Source organism: Chiroxiphia lanceolata, chromosome 20, assembly GCF_009829145.1.
Source record: "Chiroxiphia lanceolata isolate bChiLan1 chromosome 20, bChiLan1.pri, whole genome shotgun sequence".
In the NCBI taxonomy this organism is placed as follows: Eukaryota; Metazoa; Chordata; class Aves; order Passeriformes; family Pipridae; genus Chiroxiphia; species Chiroxiphia lanceolata.
In genome coordinates, this window is record NC_045656.1 from 10,549,315 (window position 1) to 10,564,855 (window position 15,541).

The 15,541-nt window shown below is 45.8% G+C and overlaps 1 protein-coding gene across 14 annotated transcripts in view; it reads right to left on the reverse strand.

Annotated features, from left to right (window-relative positions):
- Positions 1-354: 354 nt before the first annotated feature.
- MSI2 (musashi RNA binding protein 2) overlaps positions 355-15,541 on the reverse strand; it is a 224,684-nt gene continuing 209,497 nt past the window's right edge. For 5 of the 14 annotated variants that reach the window (XR_004360399.1, XR_004360398.1, XR_004360397.1 and 2 more), the window contains 3 exons: positions 9,499-9,653; positions 7,614-7,691; positions 355-5,312 (listed from right to left, as the gene is read on the reverse strand). Coding sequence is in view for 9 of the 14 variants with exons in the window: in XM_032707182.1 (XP_032563073.1) it covers positions 7,650-7,691; positions 9,499-9,653 (197 nt within the window). In the remaining 5 variants the exon portion in view is untranslated. Of the gene's footprint in view, positions 5,313-7,613; positions 7,692-9,498; positions 9,708-15,541 lie in introns of all 14 variants that reach the window. The other 9 variants (XR_004360400.1, XM_032707183.1, XM_032707179.1 and 6 more) reach the window with 5 other exon arrangements.

Consider the following 15,541-nt stretch of genomic DNA (forward strand, 5'->3'; position numbering starts at 1 on the left):
TGAGCTGAGAGAGGGGGTGAAGCCAGACAGTGTGTGCCACTCTAATGAGGAAAATACGCAGTAAGGATGTGTGGGAATTTATCCAACTGGATTGGGAACACATGGCCACCCGCTGCCCCTCCTGGAAATGGGATTAGTGCTGATCATGCCAGAAAAGTGCCTGGTGGGGCACAGGATGAGGGACCAGACTTGGGGCACTGTGTAGGGGGAAATGGATTTTGCTGGTTGTGCTGGGCCAGCCCTGCCAGTGGGAACAGGAGGGGCAACGGGGTGATGGGGTTTTGGGGGTGTGAGGCTGATCTCCCCTCCCAGGAATAAATACTCCTCCCCCGCCAATGAAAGGGACTCCACGGATCTGTTCAAAACAGTTTATTGTATTTTTTCGTCAGACAAACACATTGATTTCTGGACCACAGTAGAGGATGGAAACCTTTCACAAACTTATTTATTTGAAAATACAAATATAAAATTATACTTTCCACATCTGTGATGTGAGAGACCCCCATCCACATAGTATTTTACAACAGGGCTTCAGAAAGCCATACACAGAGACCTGAAAGATGCTTGATATATATAGATACATATATATATGTATATATATAAAAAAAAAGTCACTACCAAAGTTCTCATCAGTTCATACTAAAGTATAAAAGGAAGGGCTAGGCCTGCCACTGTGCCATAGTTTATTTAGGTACATTTATGACCACCTGAAATGCTCACTTGCATCCTAGTACTGATGGAGTTCAGACCTCGTACAACAGAGAATGACGGGGGGGTTTTGCTACCTACGACGCGACAGACGAGCCCACGGGTGGTGTGACGGGGACGGCCCCGCGCCGGGGCCCGCCCTGCTCGGACACGGAGCTCTCGACACAACACAGTCGGACTTTGTTTGGGGGAACCGAGAACCGACCACGAGGATTTTACTTTCTCGAACTAAAACTCCTTTTTTTTTTTTTTTTTTTTTCCCTCCGTGTGGTTGTTGTTGTGGTGGTTTTTTTTTTTTTTTTTTTTTTGGTAATTTTTATTACAGTATTAAAGTATTGCTTAGCTTACAGAATCTCCTCACGTAGTGTTCGCACGCGGCAACGGGTTTGACTGGATTCTGTACGTAGGAAACTCTACAGTGTCTGTGCGCAGACCGGGATCTGCCGGTGTGTCTTCGATGCATCCTGTCTCTTCGCCTTAACTCTAACCTCAGCTTTTCCTCTCTTTTGAACTATTTCGCTTAAAAAAACAAACCAAACCACTAAAAAAAAGAATTCAGAAGATTCCACCCAAGAGACATCGCCATAGCATAAAAGACAGCTATGAGTTAGTGTTGGTTTTCGTTTTTGTAAACAGTTTCATATGCAATATCATACAGAACCATGGCTGGCCTTCAGTAAAAATGTAGTAAACTATATTGCTTTATTATTGATTATGTTGCATTGAGTGAATGGTAGAAACGAAACAAGAAGGGACTGTGGCTGGAGTCGCTAGCCCTCATTCACACTACGGATGAAAGCAGCATCCCAGGCTGCCGAGCAGGGAAGAAAAGAAATCCCAACACCTTTCAGGTCGTTATCACCCACAATTACCTAATGGTTTAACTAAGCCTAGCAAGATGTGTGACATTCACCAGCAGATGCTGCTGTACAATGGAAAAAAATTAACTTACAGCAAAGAGAGCCATGCTACCTTAAAGTCCAAGCTACAAATTCAACTCAAAATGAACATTTAGGAAGTATAAGAAAAATTAAAAACCCCAAAGGACAGATCAGGCTTAGTTTTAATAAAGCTGATCCCAAAGGACTTGGATTACTTAACGGGGGAGGGTCCCCGAGGTTTTGTGGCTCCTGCAAAATGTCCCTGGTGTTGGGGACATGGCCCGTCCCACGGCACAGCCGGGCAGGGATGGACCCGCTGGCACTTTGGGTGCCCAGGTCCCCCAGTGGGGTGGAAATCTCTCTTTTTGGTCATTCTGGGGGCAGCGAGTCTGTGTGAGAGATTTGGAAAGCAAAGGGCAATATCCCTCGGAATGAGGGATGCCCAGAGAGGTTGTGGACTCCCCATCCCTGGAGGTGTCCAAGGCCAGGTTGGACGGGGCTTGGAGCAACCTGGTCCAGTGGAAGGTGTCCCTGCCCACAGCAGGGGGTGGAACTGGATGGTCTTTAAGGTCCCTTCAGCCCAAACCAGTTCATGATTCCATGATCCTTCACTCGCTGGGCTTGAATAAAACAAAGGTGGAGCTGAACCTTTGTGCTGAAAAAAATTACAAAAAACCCCCAAACCAATGAAGAAAAAGAAAAGAAAAAAAAAAATCCTTCAAAATGGATTTCTAGATGAGTGGGGGACTAACGTGAACCTTAGTCTAGGTAGCCACATCAAAAACATCTCGGATTCCACGACATTTGTGCTATGGGCCACTGGGACTTCTCAAAAGGTATATAAACATCTAAAACATATTCACACAGATTAGCAATTTCTTCTGAGCATTCTTAAAAAAATATGTTTTTTTTTTTTTTTTTTCTCTTAGTAAAATCGTTTTAATATACCGTGCCTCCCTCTTTTAAAAAATAAATTAAAAAAATCCAGTTTTGCATATCTAGCATTAGCATTTAAGGTAGTATGGCACATCCCCTATCCAAAGTCAAGGGTGGGGATCTACAAATGCCTTAGGAGTTTGCCAGCATTTTTAACATTGTGAGACCTTTGGTTAGTTGAAACCGCATCAGATCAGCAAAAGAAAAATAATAAACAAGAGGAAAAAAAAAAAACCAGAAAGAAAAAAGAAAAAAAAAAAGGAAAACCTTCCCAAAATTATTAGCTTTTTTTTTTTCTTAAATAAGAGAAAGTTCTATCCTTACTGGTCCTAAATCTGAATAACTACATCTAAATTTTTAACCTTAATTACGATACACCTACCAATATGTACTAGAAGAGGAAGAGAGAAAGAGGGGGGGAAGAATTCACTACACTAGCATCAGGACAGCACTCTTACAAGATAAGCCATTTTATACACTATTAACATACAACAATGATCAACAAAGAATATTCTATGAGGTGACAGGGAATGGAGAGGAAAACCAACTGGTAGTACAGTACATCATCAACATTGACAAAATAGCAATAAAAAATTCCCTGACGGCACATTGAATCACAGGGAATTTGGTTCTTCCGTGTTCTCTTTTTTTTTTTTTAACGTTTTTATTTTTTAAAGAATCGTTTTATTTCTTTTATTACTTGATCAAGTCTCAATATTTAAAAAGCGTCCAGCATTTTGCTTAAACCTGGTTGTTCTGAAATAAGAAAAAAACCTAAAATATTACATAAAAAGCATGATTTTTATTTTAAAAACAAGAAAAACAAGGTTTTCTCCTTTCGGTTAGCAGTATGGTGCCTTGTTTTTGTTAAAGATGCCTTGCTCTACCTTGTCTATTGAATGTCTACATTAGTCTACTTGTTAGTAAAATTTACAAAAATAGGAGTGCAGCAGCTCTTTTTAACAAATGTCGCATTCAGTGTCTTATACTGGCTGTACCTAAAGTACCAAATTTATAAACGTAACAATTTAAAAAAATATTAATAAAACTTGTCAATATTACGTTAAAAAAAGAAGAAATATATCCACACTACAGTATGTTCTTAATGCCACCTACCATGTTGTACTTCTAGTTTGCTGTTGCAGGCCTATTTACCAATATTAAAAAAATTAAATTAAAAAATATCCTTCATAAGTTTCCTCCCCCAACAGAGGACCATATATATAACAGCCAAATATTAAACATGTGCAAATAGGAAACTGTCAGTTTTTCCCCTACCAGTCACAGTGCAATGATGTTTTATACTTTATTTCTTTTAAATTCTGTTTACAACTACAATAAATTAAAATCTTCCGTTGCTTCTAGGGTGAAACTTGTAGCACTGAGGTATTCCCAAAAAAAAAAAAAAATAGAAATCAAAACCAACCGAAGTTGCCTTCCTAATTTGTTGATACAGAAAGTGATGGATAATAAAGGAAACCATGTGAGCTGGACACCGCTCTGCCCGCAGCGGGGACGACCCCGGGCTGTGCAGGGTGCCCAGAGCGGCTGAAATGACTGGACAGCAAGTTTGATCTAGTTTAAAACAATGACTGAAAAATAATTAAAAAAAAAACAAACAACAAACCAACAAACAAAACAAAGGTGTGCTTTGAACCGTAAATACGTTAAGTAGGAAAAATCGTAGCTTCTTGATCAGTCTTGGGAAAAAGCAGGTTTTAAATTAAAATAAAAAATACCACTAGACTGTTCCTTTGTAAGCTGTGCACGTCTGAGAGCGAAGCTGCTGGTTTGAACTGGGAGAGCTGGGAGGGTCCCACAGCATCACGACCCACCCCGGGCCAGCTCCTGCAGTCGCTCCAAAAGGCTACAACGTCCTTGTCTTTTTTTCTTCCATTTTCATAGAGAAACTGCCTTAGGCTGACTCCATCACAAAAATAGGTTTTGTATTTCTCTTTCTTAATAGTTTCTATGTAGTTAATGGAATTGTATTTACAGCATTTTATTATTTTTTCTTTTTTTTTTTTTTTTTCAGAATTCACAATTTTCAAAAAACCTTATATCACCTCTTTCAACAGAAAAAAGCACTTATAGAAAAAAAGGACGCGCAAAAAGTTTGTCGCCCTCGCCTTATTGCCGAAAATAGAGAGAATTAGAGTTAACGAAGACGCCACAAAGGAAAAGAAGGGCTAGAGAACCTGTTGCTCACCCCCCCTCGTGCCCCACCGGCCCCCCCCGTGCCGTGCCCACCGCCGGCTCCGCTCCCCCCGCGGCGGCGGCAGAGCCGGGACCGGCGGCTGAGACTCCTGTCACCATCTCAGCATCCTTTAAGCAACAACAACTGCGTAAAACAGGGAGGAAGGGGGGGGAGGTGGGAAAGAAAAACCAAAGAAACCCCTTAATATAACAGTTACACTATGGTTAGGCTTCGCTAGATACACAAAGAATTCCAACTACGTGGCTACGAGACTATGTCAAACGCTACGAAAAAATGTGGGTTTGGAGAGGTTTAAAAAGGGGGGGGGGGAACCCATCGAGAAAATAAAACGAACAAGAAATGGGTTTTATATACATACTTTTAAAAGCTGTTGTTTTTATAGTACAGCAGATTCATGAGATGATGAGAGAGATTTTAAACAACTCAAGTCCTTCGAGTGCCACCTCCAGTTTGTGTTGGCGGTGAAGATGATGATGATAATGATGTAGTGCTCAAAGTCTGATGAGATCACCCAACCGTGGGCCCCTTCAGAAACTTCGCCCCGTCTTGCCCGGACATCCAGAGAGACTCTGCGAGGGGAGAAGGTGGACATGGACATGGGGAGAGGGACAGTTAATTGAGGTCAATTAGGATTTTTAACAAAAAAGAACCCCAAAGTGTTTGCAAACGCTTTGCAAAGCCACAGCCTGCTCTGATCCATGCTGAGAGTGGATGCAGAGTGACAGGCTGGAATGCCAAGGTGTTCCCTGGACAGCCCTCCCAAGAGAGGGTATTATCTCATGTATTCCCTGCTCTCACTTTCCAGTTCCATCCCAGCTAAACGTGGACTGGGGACAGGCTGGGCTTAGCTGAGGGGTGGGCTGGTTTAGGGACAGTAAAAATGTGACTTGATACATGGGAAGGACAAAACCTTTTCCTCAGGCATCTGTTACGCCAGGAATTTACACAGCTTTGGTAAAATGAGTTCTCTCTAAAGTACTTGGAAGGTGACAACTCCTACTCGGGCACACTGCAGCAGCCAGGATTTATTTTATAACAGAGGCTTCAGCTTCCAATACTCCGTCCCTGCTGGTGCTTAACGCTGAGATATATAATGTATAAAAGAGATATAAATATTAGGGACTGGTTCTGCAGGCAGCTGCTAGCAGGACTGGCTGTGGGGAGGACACTCCCTGGTCACAGATTTGGGATGACCTCCAAAACCCATTCCCAAACAGCCGTGCTCAGGGTAAGGTCCCACTAGAACCCCACAGGGATGTGGGAACTGATCCCTGCCCTGAGGACCTGCAGCTCAGCCAAATTCACTCCCTATGGCTGATTCCTGCCCTGAGAACCCACAGCTCAGCCAAATTCAGCCCCTACAGCCCCATCTTGCTCCAGGGATGTGGGGACAGCCGGGGCAGGCGAGGGCCCGGCTGCTGCGGGAAGTGCCACAGCCACCAGGATCTCAAACTCAGTGTTCCTTGAGGAATTAATAATAAGGCTCATTTCCTCCTCTCAAAATCCATTTTAATTAGTAATGAGCAACATTAAAAGCACTTTGTTTTTAAGTCGCTAATGGTTTGAGCCTTAACACTGGGCAGTAACTGATGGCCACGGGGATGTGCCGTGGTGAGAGCCGAGTGATTGCAGCCCATCAATCTGGTGACGGCGCCGTCACCGCGCGTTATTACCCTGAGTTATGATGTTCTGCCCAGGCTCCAGTCGGCCTCGGGTACCACCTCGCTCTTCCAAGGGCTGACGGCCCAGAAAACGTGAAGGACTCTGACAAATCGATCGGCGAACAGACACCGATACGTGCAAGTAAGAGCTGGGATTAAGCAGGACTGCTTATGGTACTTTCTCCTTTCCCATAAACAGTACTCCTTGCTGGAGCAAATCAATGTCAGGTAATCTTGGGGATGTGTGTGTGGAGATGGAGAGTAAAGAGAAACCCCTTTTATCCACTAGTGTTTAGGTATGAATCTGTTTTTATGTAATTTAAAGCTTCCAACCATTCTCCAGTTCCCAGCCCCTTGACTAACTGTAATTCTGATTTTGTAGACTGATTTTTGAACGTAAAAAACGTGACAGTGATCAGGTAGTGCTGGGTAAGAGGCAGGGAAATAAAACCTGTAGTATCCATTCCATCTGCCTGCCAGGGCTCAGCACTCTGCAGGTAAACCTGTGCCATTTAACTGGGATAACTTCTGTTTCCAACTGCATTTTCTAATCTATTCCATTCCGGGTGTTAAGAGTATTTGTTTGCAAAGACGAATATGCCAAAGGCCAAATAATAATAAAAAATAAAAATTAAACATTTAATTAACTCGAGCTTAGTTCAAAGGGTAGGAAACTGGCAGCGATCCAGGGCCGCGGTGCTCAGGTAATGTCTTTAATTTAATTTGCTCAGGTTTAATTTTTTTTTAATCTTGATAATTGCTCTATGGTTACGACTTACAATGTTATCTTTTAGCTGTAATATTTGGTACAGCACTTAATTATGAATGATGGTTTCTCCATAGTAAAGCAGTGGGGCTCAGCTATTTTTAGACCAGTGCACTGGGAGCAGATCTCTGATCCCACTGGGATTGCTGGCTGCTGGCCCTGGGGTGATTCCCCACAGCTTTCTGGGTTTTCTGCAGGACTTCCTGCTTCTCAAATTATTGCACAAAGCATGATGAATATGAAAAAGTAACTTTTGGGGGGGGTAGCTCTGGATCTGTCTACCAGTTTCCAACCTGTGAGGTTGATTTGAGTAACACAAATCACAGAAAGGAATGATTAAAGGCCAAGGAAAGACGAAATGAAGATAAAAAATTGTTCACTTAAAGTAAATATAGGGGAGATGGTAGTTCAGCACAAAGTACAAATGGGATATACTGTAATACCTCCAAGTGAGATGGCAACCAACCATGTGTAACGTTTCAATGGTATCCATTTGTAAAAGCCGTTGCAATCAAAGGTCCCTAAAATTGTACAATTGTTAAGTTCATCAGTGCTCTATACATGGGAACAGCTGATTATTAATTTTGCCAAGAAATTATCAAAGGACTTGAAAGACTGTGTTGCCAGCATGAATAGGGATTTCCAAGAGCTGTTCTGGTCACCAGGTGTGCTCAACTCTATGGTTACCTTTCCAAGACCATCATCTTCTCATTCCCCCAGGTGCAAAAATAAGCTTTGGGGTCTTCCCTTCTTTATTTTTAAACCAGGGTTAGTAAATGGAGAGTGTTAAATAAATACGTATGTAAAAAAAGCTATGGGATTCTTTGCAGTTATTGGGGGAATTAAGAGGCTGCCAATCTGCAAGTTAATTATAAAATGGTTTGGGGGAGTTAGTGCAGACAAATCCAGATACCCAGCCTTGGACCTCACATCCTATCACTTGAAAAACTGGGATATTGTTGAGGCCAAAGTGCCCAAGTTTTCAAGCACAAACAGGTCTTTCTCTTTAGGTGAAAAATGGAAACAGGGGGTGTTTTAAGTGGTGAGAGGTGGCAGTTTAAACTGATGTAGCTCCTAGCAGAGCAGCAATATTCCATGTTTGGTACTAGAACTGATCCACAGGGATTGTCAAGTCCCCAGTGTGACCATGGGAGGGGCAGGATGGGAACGGAGCACAAGGGCACAAAGGGAGGCAGAGGGTTTGTTGGTCTTTTTTGGGTACCGGTTGCTTATGCAAAGGAAGTAACACAACTCCAGGAAGTTTGTCTGCACTACACTCCCACTCCCCCCCATCCAATTCCATCAGGGACTTGAGTTCTCCACCCAGTTTGAGGGAACCTCAGGGGAGCCTCTGTACTTCCTCGTTGTACAAGAGGAAAAAACAAACAAAAATCCTCATAATTATACTCCAAAAATGGCAAGAGCCTCCGATGCAGACGGAGTCTGGGCGAGTGCCAGCGGCGGCGGAGGCAGCCCCATTCATGCTCACACACAGTGCCACAGCCACGTGCAGCCTGGTTAAGCCAATCTGTGCCCTCATTAGTGCGATCGCAGACCCAACGCGGCGTTAGGAGGCACCTCCCGGTGACCCGACGGCGGAGCAGAAGCCACTTGCTCATAACCTGCAGATCTGAGGGACTGTGAGTGATGCCATGACTGGCTGGAAGTGATTCCAGAGCTCAGCAAACAGGTGAAGGGCAGCAGGACACGGCCGCTCCCTCACCAGGGTGGCTGTGGCCAACCAGGGGGTCCCACCAGCTGAATTAATGAGCTGATTTAGGTGGGAGCAAGGGACTGCTGCTCTATCTGCCAGGACGGGTGGCTGGGCTGATATAAAGCCCATATGGATAAGCAGGAATTTAAATCCCGTAATTATTAAATATTCCCCCTTTGAGACGTGTCAGGTCTGGCTGTGGAAGGCTCCAGACAAGTGTTTACATCAAGGGAGGTTCAGGTTGGATATCAGGAATAATTTCTTCACCAAAAGAGTGGTTAAGCACTGGAATGGGCTGCCCAGGGCAGTGGAGGAGTCCCCATCCCTGGAAGTGTGGCAATTTGTGACACAGCCTGGTTGACAAGGGGGCGATCGGTTGGAACTGATGACCTTGGAGGTCTTTTCCAACCTCGATGATTCTGTGACTGATGATTCCGAAGATTCCAGACTGGTAACCGGAGCGGTGGCTGGGCACAGCTCTCACAGGTTACGGCAGCAAGGCACTGCACTCACCGTCAGGTCACCACCACCAAACCCCAAGAGAACCCCCTCCCAACACCGTTTCCAGCACCCCCGGCCCGGGCAGCGCGTCCCCGCCGGCGCGCGGTACTTACGGCGATCCCGTGTCCGAAGCCGGAGCCCGGCTGCGGGCTGGCGGCGCTTATGTAGTTACCCACGCCGGAGTCCTGGCTGGCCGTGCCGTAGAGATCCGCGACGGGCCCGGGGCTGTTGGCCCCGGGGAAGCCTCCGGGTCGCGCTGGGTTGGAGCCTGCCGGGGAAGCGGGTGCGCCAAAATTCGGTTGAGCACTGTAGCTATTCAAGACTGGTGTGCAGAGAATAAAGCTGGGTATGAGGCCAGACGCCGGGCATGCACCGGTATTACAAAGCCAAACACCAGAATAAACAGCCTAGGCCCAATTCTAACACTTAACCAAGGCCATGCGAGAGGAGAGCAAGTACTGGAGAAGAGTCAGCCCGGACTACTACGAAGCTTAGAGCTCCAAAAATATATATATGGATATATATAAAAAAAAAAAAAGAACAATCATTCAACACACTACTGCAACCAGAGACTGGAGGTGCTCATTTTCACCAAATTATCACAAAATATAATAGGTATTTTTCAACATCTGACTTGATGCTCATGCAGTAGTAACAAGTTCTCTAGGTCTGGGCACGCCGAGACAGCATTCACATCCCATGCAAACTACAAAGGAACTAGTTTGAGACTACACATTGTGGTAATATTGATATTAAAATGTTGACAGCAAATAACTTCAATCACATCTAGGAAAATTGGTTTTTTTGGATCCATTCGATACTTTTGGAAAAAACCCGCCCTTTTAGATCAGTAAGCTGTAGAAATAATTCAGTAGTTGATTTTTTTTTTTTCTTTAAATGGTATGGAATGGAACAGTTTGGATTTTTTTCTTTTAAATATGACCAAGGAGAGTGTTGTTTTATTTAATTTTTTTCCTTTTGATTTGGAGAGCGAAGACCTACCTTCGTCTCCAAAACCATGCTTGGGACATCAACCAAAATTAAACAAATAAATAAAGATCAAAAGCAAAAAATAATTCCAGAGGGTGGATGACAACTCACCTCCTAATGTGGAAGTAAAAGAAAATTTTATTTTTTTCCTCCCTTTATTTATTTTTTTTTGAGAAAGAAAAACAATGTAAATAAGAATGACACTAAAGAAGAGATTTAGGTATTAAAGCATGTTAGATGATCAGGCTTCTGGCATTTCTCACGGCTGCTCTTGGATGTAGAATTTATGAACAAGAAGTTTCGATGCGAAAGAAAAGTCAGCGGACGGGGAGGAGCTGGATGGAGATGGCTGCGGGAAGCTGGAGCTACACCTGGGTGGTACCTGCAAGGTCCCTCAGGAGCACACAGAGCACGGTCCCCCCACACCCACTGGGGCCTCACGGTGTCCCCACCGTGGGCAGCCCCGAGACATGAACGGCCAACGGGGCCCAAACCACGGGGTGCCCCCACCAGGCACCCAACCCATCACCTCCATCACCAGCCTTCCAGGCTGAACCAAGACTTCTTCAGCCTTTTCCTCTGGCTGCAACTTCCCACGATCTTCATTAAGCACTACAGCGGGTCATAAAGCCTGGCAGCCTGCACTGCCCCTCGCCTGCAGGTTTTCCTGGGCATGGAAGCCAACCAAGGAGCAAGCCCTGTGCTCTGGCTTTGGCAGCACCACACATGGGCTGTGGTGGGCTCAGCCTGACCTGCTGTGGAGCCACCACCTGTCCTGCCCTGGCCCCTTCCCTTGCAAGGGGTCCCCAGTTTTCAAAAGGATGAATTAACTGGTCAAAAAAAAGGTCACCCTGCAGTTGGTGGCTCTGTGGTGACAGGAAAGTCAATTTTACAGAATAAATGATTCACTGCAGCTCTGAACTGGTAACAGGGGAGGGTAAGTAGGACATCTAAGCTAGCAAGTTAAAAGAAATAAGGCATCAGAGAGTAAACAGATTTTGGACTTTGCTGGCAAACAAAGTGCCTTTTTTATTATTAAAGATTAAATGTCAAGATAACATTTGGCCTTCTCACTCGTGAAGAAAAATATCCAGCTGAGATGTTCCAAAGCCCTTTATTACTAGAAGCCAGCACTTTTCCCTTTTTTCCTCCTTCTTGTTCAATAAAATGGATGTGAATTTTCCTGCCAAGTCACACAGAAAACCCAGTTGGCCAGTGTGAGTGACAGCAGGAGCACAACACTGGGACACGGCACAGAGAGGGGGATCCTGTTAGGAAAATACTCCTGTAAACCCCGTGGCAGCACCAGGGAAGGCCATCACCACCACCCTGGGGCATGGGCAGGGACAGACAGACATCACTGTGGCATCCAGAGGGACAGGGTTGTGCCACTAACCGGTGCACAGTGACAAGGGTACACTTGTGTGTCCTGAAACCTTGAGAACAGCAAATGGAGACTGAGGAGTCAGAGAGATGCTCTGTCCGTCCACATCCCACCCCAGGCACTCTCATTTGCATCTCTAGGATTGGAAATATGACTTTCATACCTGCAGGAAGACCTGGTACTGGTTTATTCAAAGTCCTGACTGCAGGTAGGTAATGTAAGAAAAAGGTAATTTTCCACCTACTGACCATGGGTTGAATGCTCCACACTGCTCACAGGAGTGCCCATGGAAAACAGGCATGGCAAAGGCTGTGCAGAGGCTGCCATGCCCTGGCACCGCTCCATGTGATGCCTGAAAAACTCTACAGAAAGGGCTGGAAGCTTTTCCAGAGCCAACACTTCACTCCAGATCCAATAAATGAAACAGAAAGCTCCCATAATTAGCAGGAGGTTCAGCACGCCTCAGAAAGCCACATTCTAATGATTTGCTCAGCCGTGCTTGGTTGCCAAGTATTTGTCTTCTTCCAAGAGCTCAGGTGAGCTCACATGGAGCAAGAGGCACCTTTACCATGGCTCAGAAACAACAGCAAAGGGGACCTTGAACAACTTCCCCAGCACACAAATCCTGATGCTTTCTTGTAAGAAAATACCTGGAAACAAGTTTGTTTTACACAAACCGGGAACAATCTGAGACTCAAAGGAAGAAGAAAAAATGTCTGAAATCCTCCAGACTCCAGACACTGCTTCAGCAAGAAAAGTTAAGACTTTTTGGAGACGTGTCATTATGACAAAGTTGTGAGGAGGCAGGAGCTGTGCAAGTGCCATGGCTGTCGTGGGCTGTGGAATCACAGAGCACTAACACCAACTCCCTGCAGGTTGGAAGGAATTGGAGACTTTCCCCCGGCCACTGACAACTCACAGCAAGAACAGGATTCAGGGCAGACATCTGGAAGTTCACTACTGAAGAACTGTCAGGGGACTGTGCTGCCCCAGGAGGGGAGGGAACCACTGACCATATCCTGATACCAGTCAATGTGGGCCTGACCTGCTGCCCGGTCCCAGCAGAGGCACTGCCTGAGCTGACCATGAATCTCCAGACTTTGGTTTGCTGGGAGTACCCACCAGGCTGACTCAGCATTGCCTGGGGGCTGGCAGGGGCATCTCCTCCCCTCGCAAGGACTGCCAGCACTCAGGAAATCCTGGCAAAGGACCCATTTCCAACACGCCCCAAAAGGTTCTGGTCCCATTTCCCAACCAATTGCACAGGAAGCCATCCTGCACCGGGCGACTGCACAGCTCTGAGGCTGTGGTTAAGTGCCTCCAGCTCAAAAGCTTCCTCTATGCATAATTTGCAATCCCAAGTGTCCCCTGGAAGCCCTGTGATAGATCAAGGTCAGCAGAGATGTGGAAAAGATTAGATGTGCCTGTAAGTCACAGCCAACCACCTTTTATCTTCAGCCCCAGTGATCCTCCATCCTCTGGGCTACAGAAGCTCCTTCCTACACTGATGGAGATCAAGGGCCAGCAGTCAGGAGCTGTGGCAGTGATGGGAACAGGGCAGTATAATGTCTTGCTCGCTTCACTTTGAATTTGCTGTGGTTTTCTTATAGAAAAGGCTCTGAGCCAGTGAATTTTGATCAGCAGGTGAACGTTTGCCTGCAGGCCAGAGGGACAGGCTTTGGGGAGCCTCGGGCTTATTCTGCCCAGTGTCATGGTGCCTCGGGGAGTGCTGAAAACCAGAGAGGGAAAAAGCAAGATGGGGCACAAAACATTATAAAAAATGTAGGTTCATAAATCAGCCCCAGAACAGGCGTTTTTTTAATGCGAAGTGTCGGCGCTGGTGGAGTTGGGAGCTGCTGTGCAGGGCTGGCACAGCAAGTGCTGCACCTCTTCAGGCAGCAAGGCTGCTTTATTACAGATTCCTCCTGGCGTCCTTCAGCAGAGCTGTCTTTATCCCCATCTAACATGTGTCTAAGATGATTTTCAGTGTTCAGGCAACAAGTGATTTATGTCAAGGAGCCAAGAGCTGGAACCCCAAACAGCCTGGCAGCCCAGGCTGAGGCAGGGGCAGGAGGCTCAAGGCTGGGTGCAGGGACGTGCATCCAGTGCCTGCTCCTGCAAACAGCCATGTTAACACAGACCCTGCTCACACGTTAATCCGTGTTCAACAAGAAAGGTCATCACTGAAAGATAAACTCTCTCTCGATGAACTCTTGAGAAATTGCAAAGTCAGGGTTCCTGCTGACATTTGCCTTACAAGGGCCGTGTTACACTAACGAGGATCCCAACGCCGTGGGGGCAGGGAGGGCAGCTGGGTAAAGCACAACAAGCTGGATGCTGGAATCTCACCCAAATAAACTCCGTTCAGCACCAATGATGAAGGGAAAGAGGGAGGGGAAAGGAGAAGAAACGTGAGGATTTTGACATTACTGTCCTACAAGGGGAACCCACATGGTACCAGGCTGACAGTCAGGCCTTTGGGGGCTAGTAAATGAGACCTGATGACAAATAAACAGTTTTAAGCACCACTAAAATAAGCTGTAGTTCAAAGGAAACAAACCAGGGGAGATATGGACAGAGCAGTAAGACAGACACTGCCTGGGGATCACTGTCCCCTGCACACAGTCCACCCGGAGCCTTTGGTGACACTTTCCTCTCCTACAGCACCAAAACCCAAAGATTCAAACACCATTATGGCGGGGGGGCAATAACAAATATGAGTATTTCAAAAGTTAGAAAAAAAAAAAAAAAGGTGAGGAAGGGTGCAGAATGTGGCTGGAGAAATGTGTGGCTGCCTTCCCTGCCACGGTGCACAGGCAAGGAAATCCTCACGTGTGAAAGAAACCACCACGATTTACTGGATTTCCTCTCTGAGCAGAGGCAGGATATTCAGGATGAGATATAGCACCCTGTTACCACAGTCAGAAATATGTTTTGCACTTGAGAAAGGACCTGAGAGCAGAACAGAGCCAGCTGGAACCGCCCCAGCTTCTCCCCATCCACAGGCACCCACATCCCTGCCTTCACCCTGCAGAGACATGGGGTCCGTGGGCCACACTGGGACCCCAAGCCTGCATGGGTGAGTTGGTCAGCACTAAACCAACACTCCCAGACACCTGTCTAAGGACTCCTGTTGGCTGCTGGCATCTCCTGGAGAGGGGGTTCCTTGTCCCTGGGCAGCCATGCACAGGGTCGAGTGGCTCTGCAGGTAGTGGTGGGCTTGGCAGTGTGGGGTTAAAGTTGGACTCGGTGATCTTAGAGGACTTTTCCAACCTAAATGATTGTATGATTCTATGATTCTCATCAGAAATCCATTTTTCATCTCATGTCAAGCATATTCTACACCCAGTGCTGGTCATCCCCAGCTCTTTCTCTCCTCCAAGACCATCCTCATTCCTGCCTTGTCCCACCATCTCCAGGGTGGATTCCTGTACAAACAGGCTTCTTCACAACTTGTTGATCCAGCTCTCTAATTTCTGGATGACTCTCTCATCTACCATAAACAGCCACGCACAATTTGGCAGGCATTTCTACCATCAATGTTTATGATAATAACTAAACGTGCTTGAAAGCAGCAGGAAATTTTCAATATAACTATCATTAAGACAAAATGCTTTAAATCAAAGCCATTACCCACCACCAAGACTCAAAGCTCACAAGATTAGGTTGTTTTTCTATCTTTATGAAAAATTCATAGAACATGCTGCAAACATCATCTTCCAGCTTGGAGGAGTAAATGATATAATAACATCGAAGGCTGCCGTCAGGGATGGGAGCAGGCA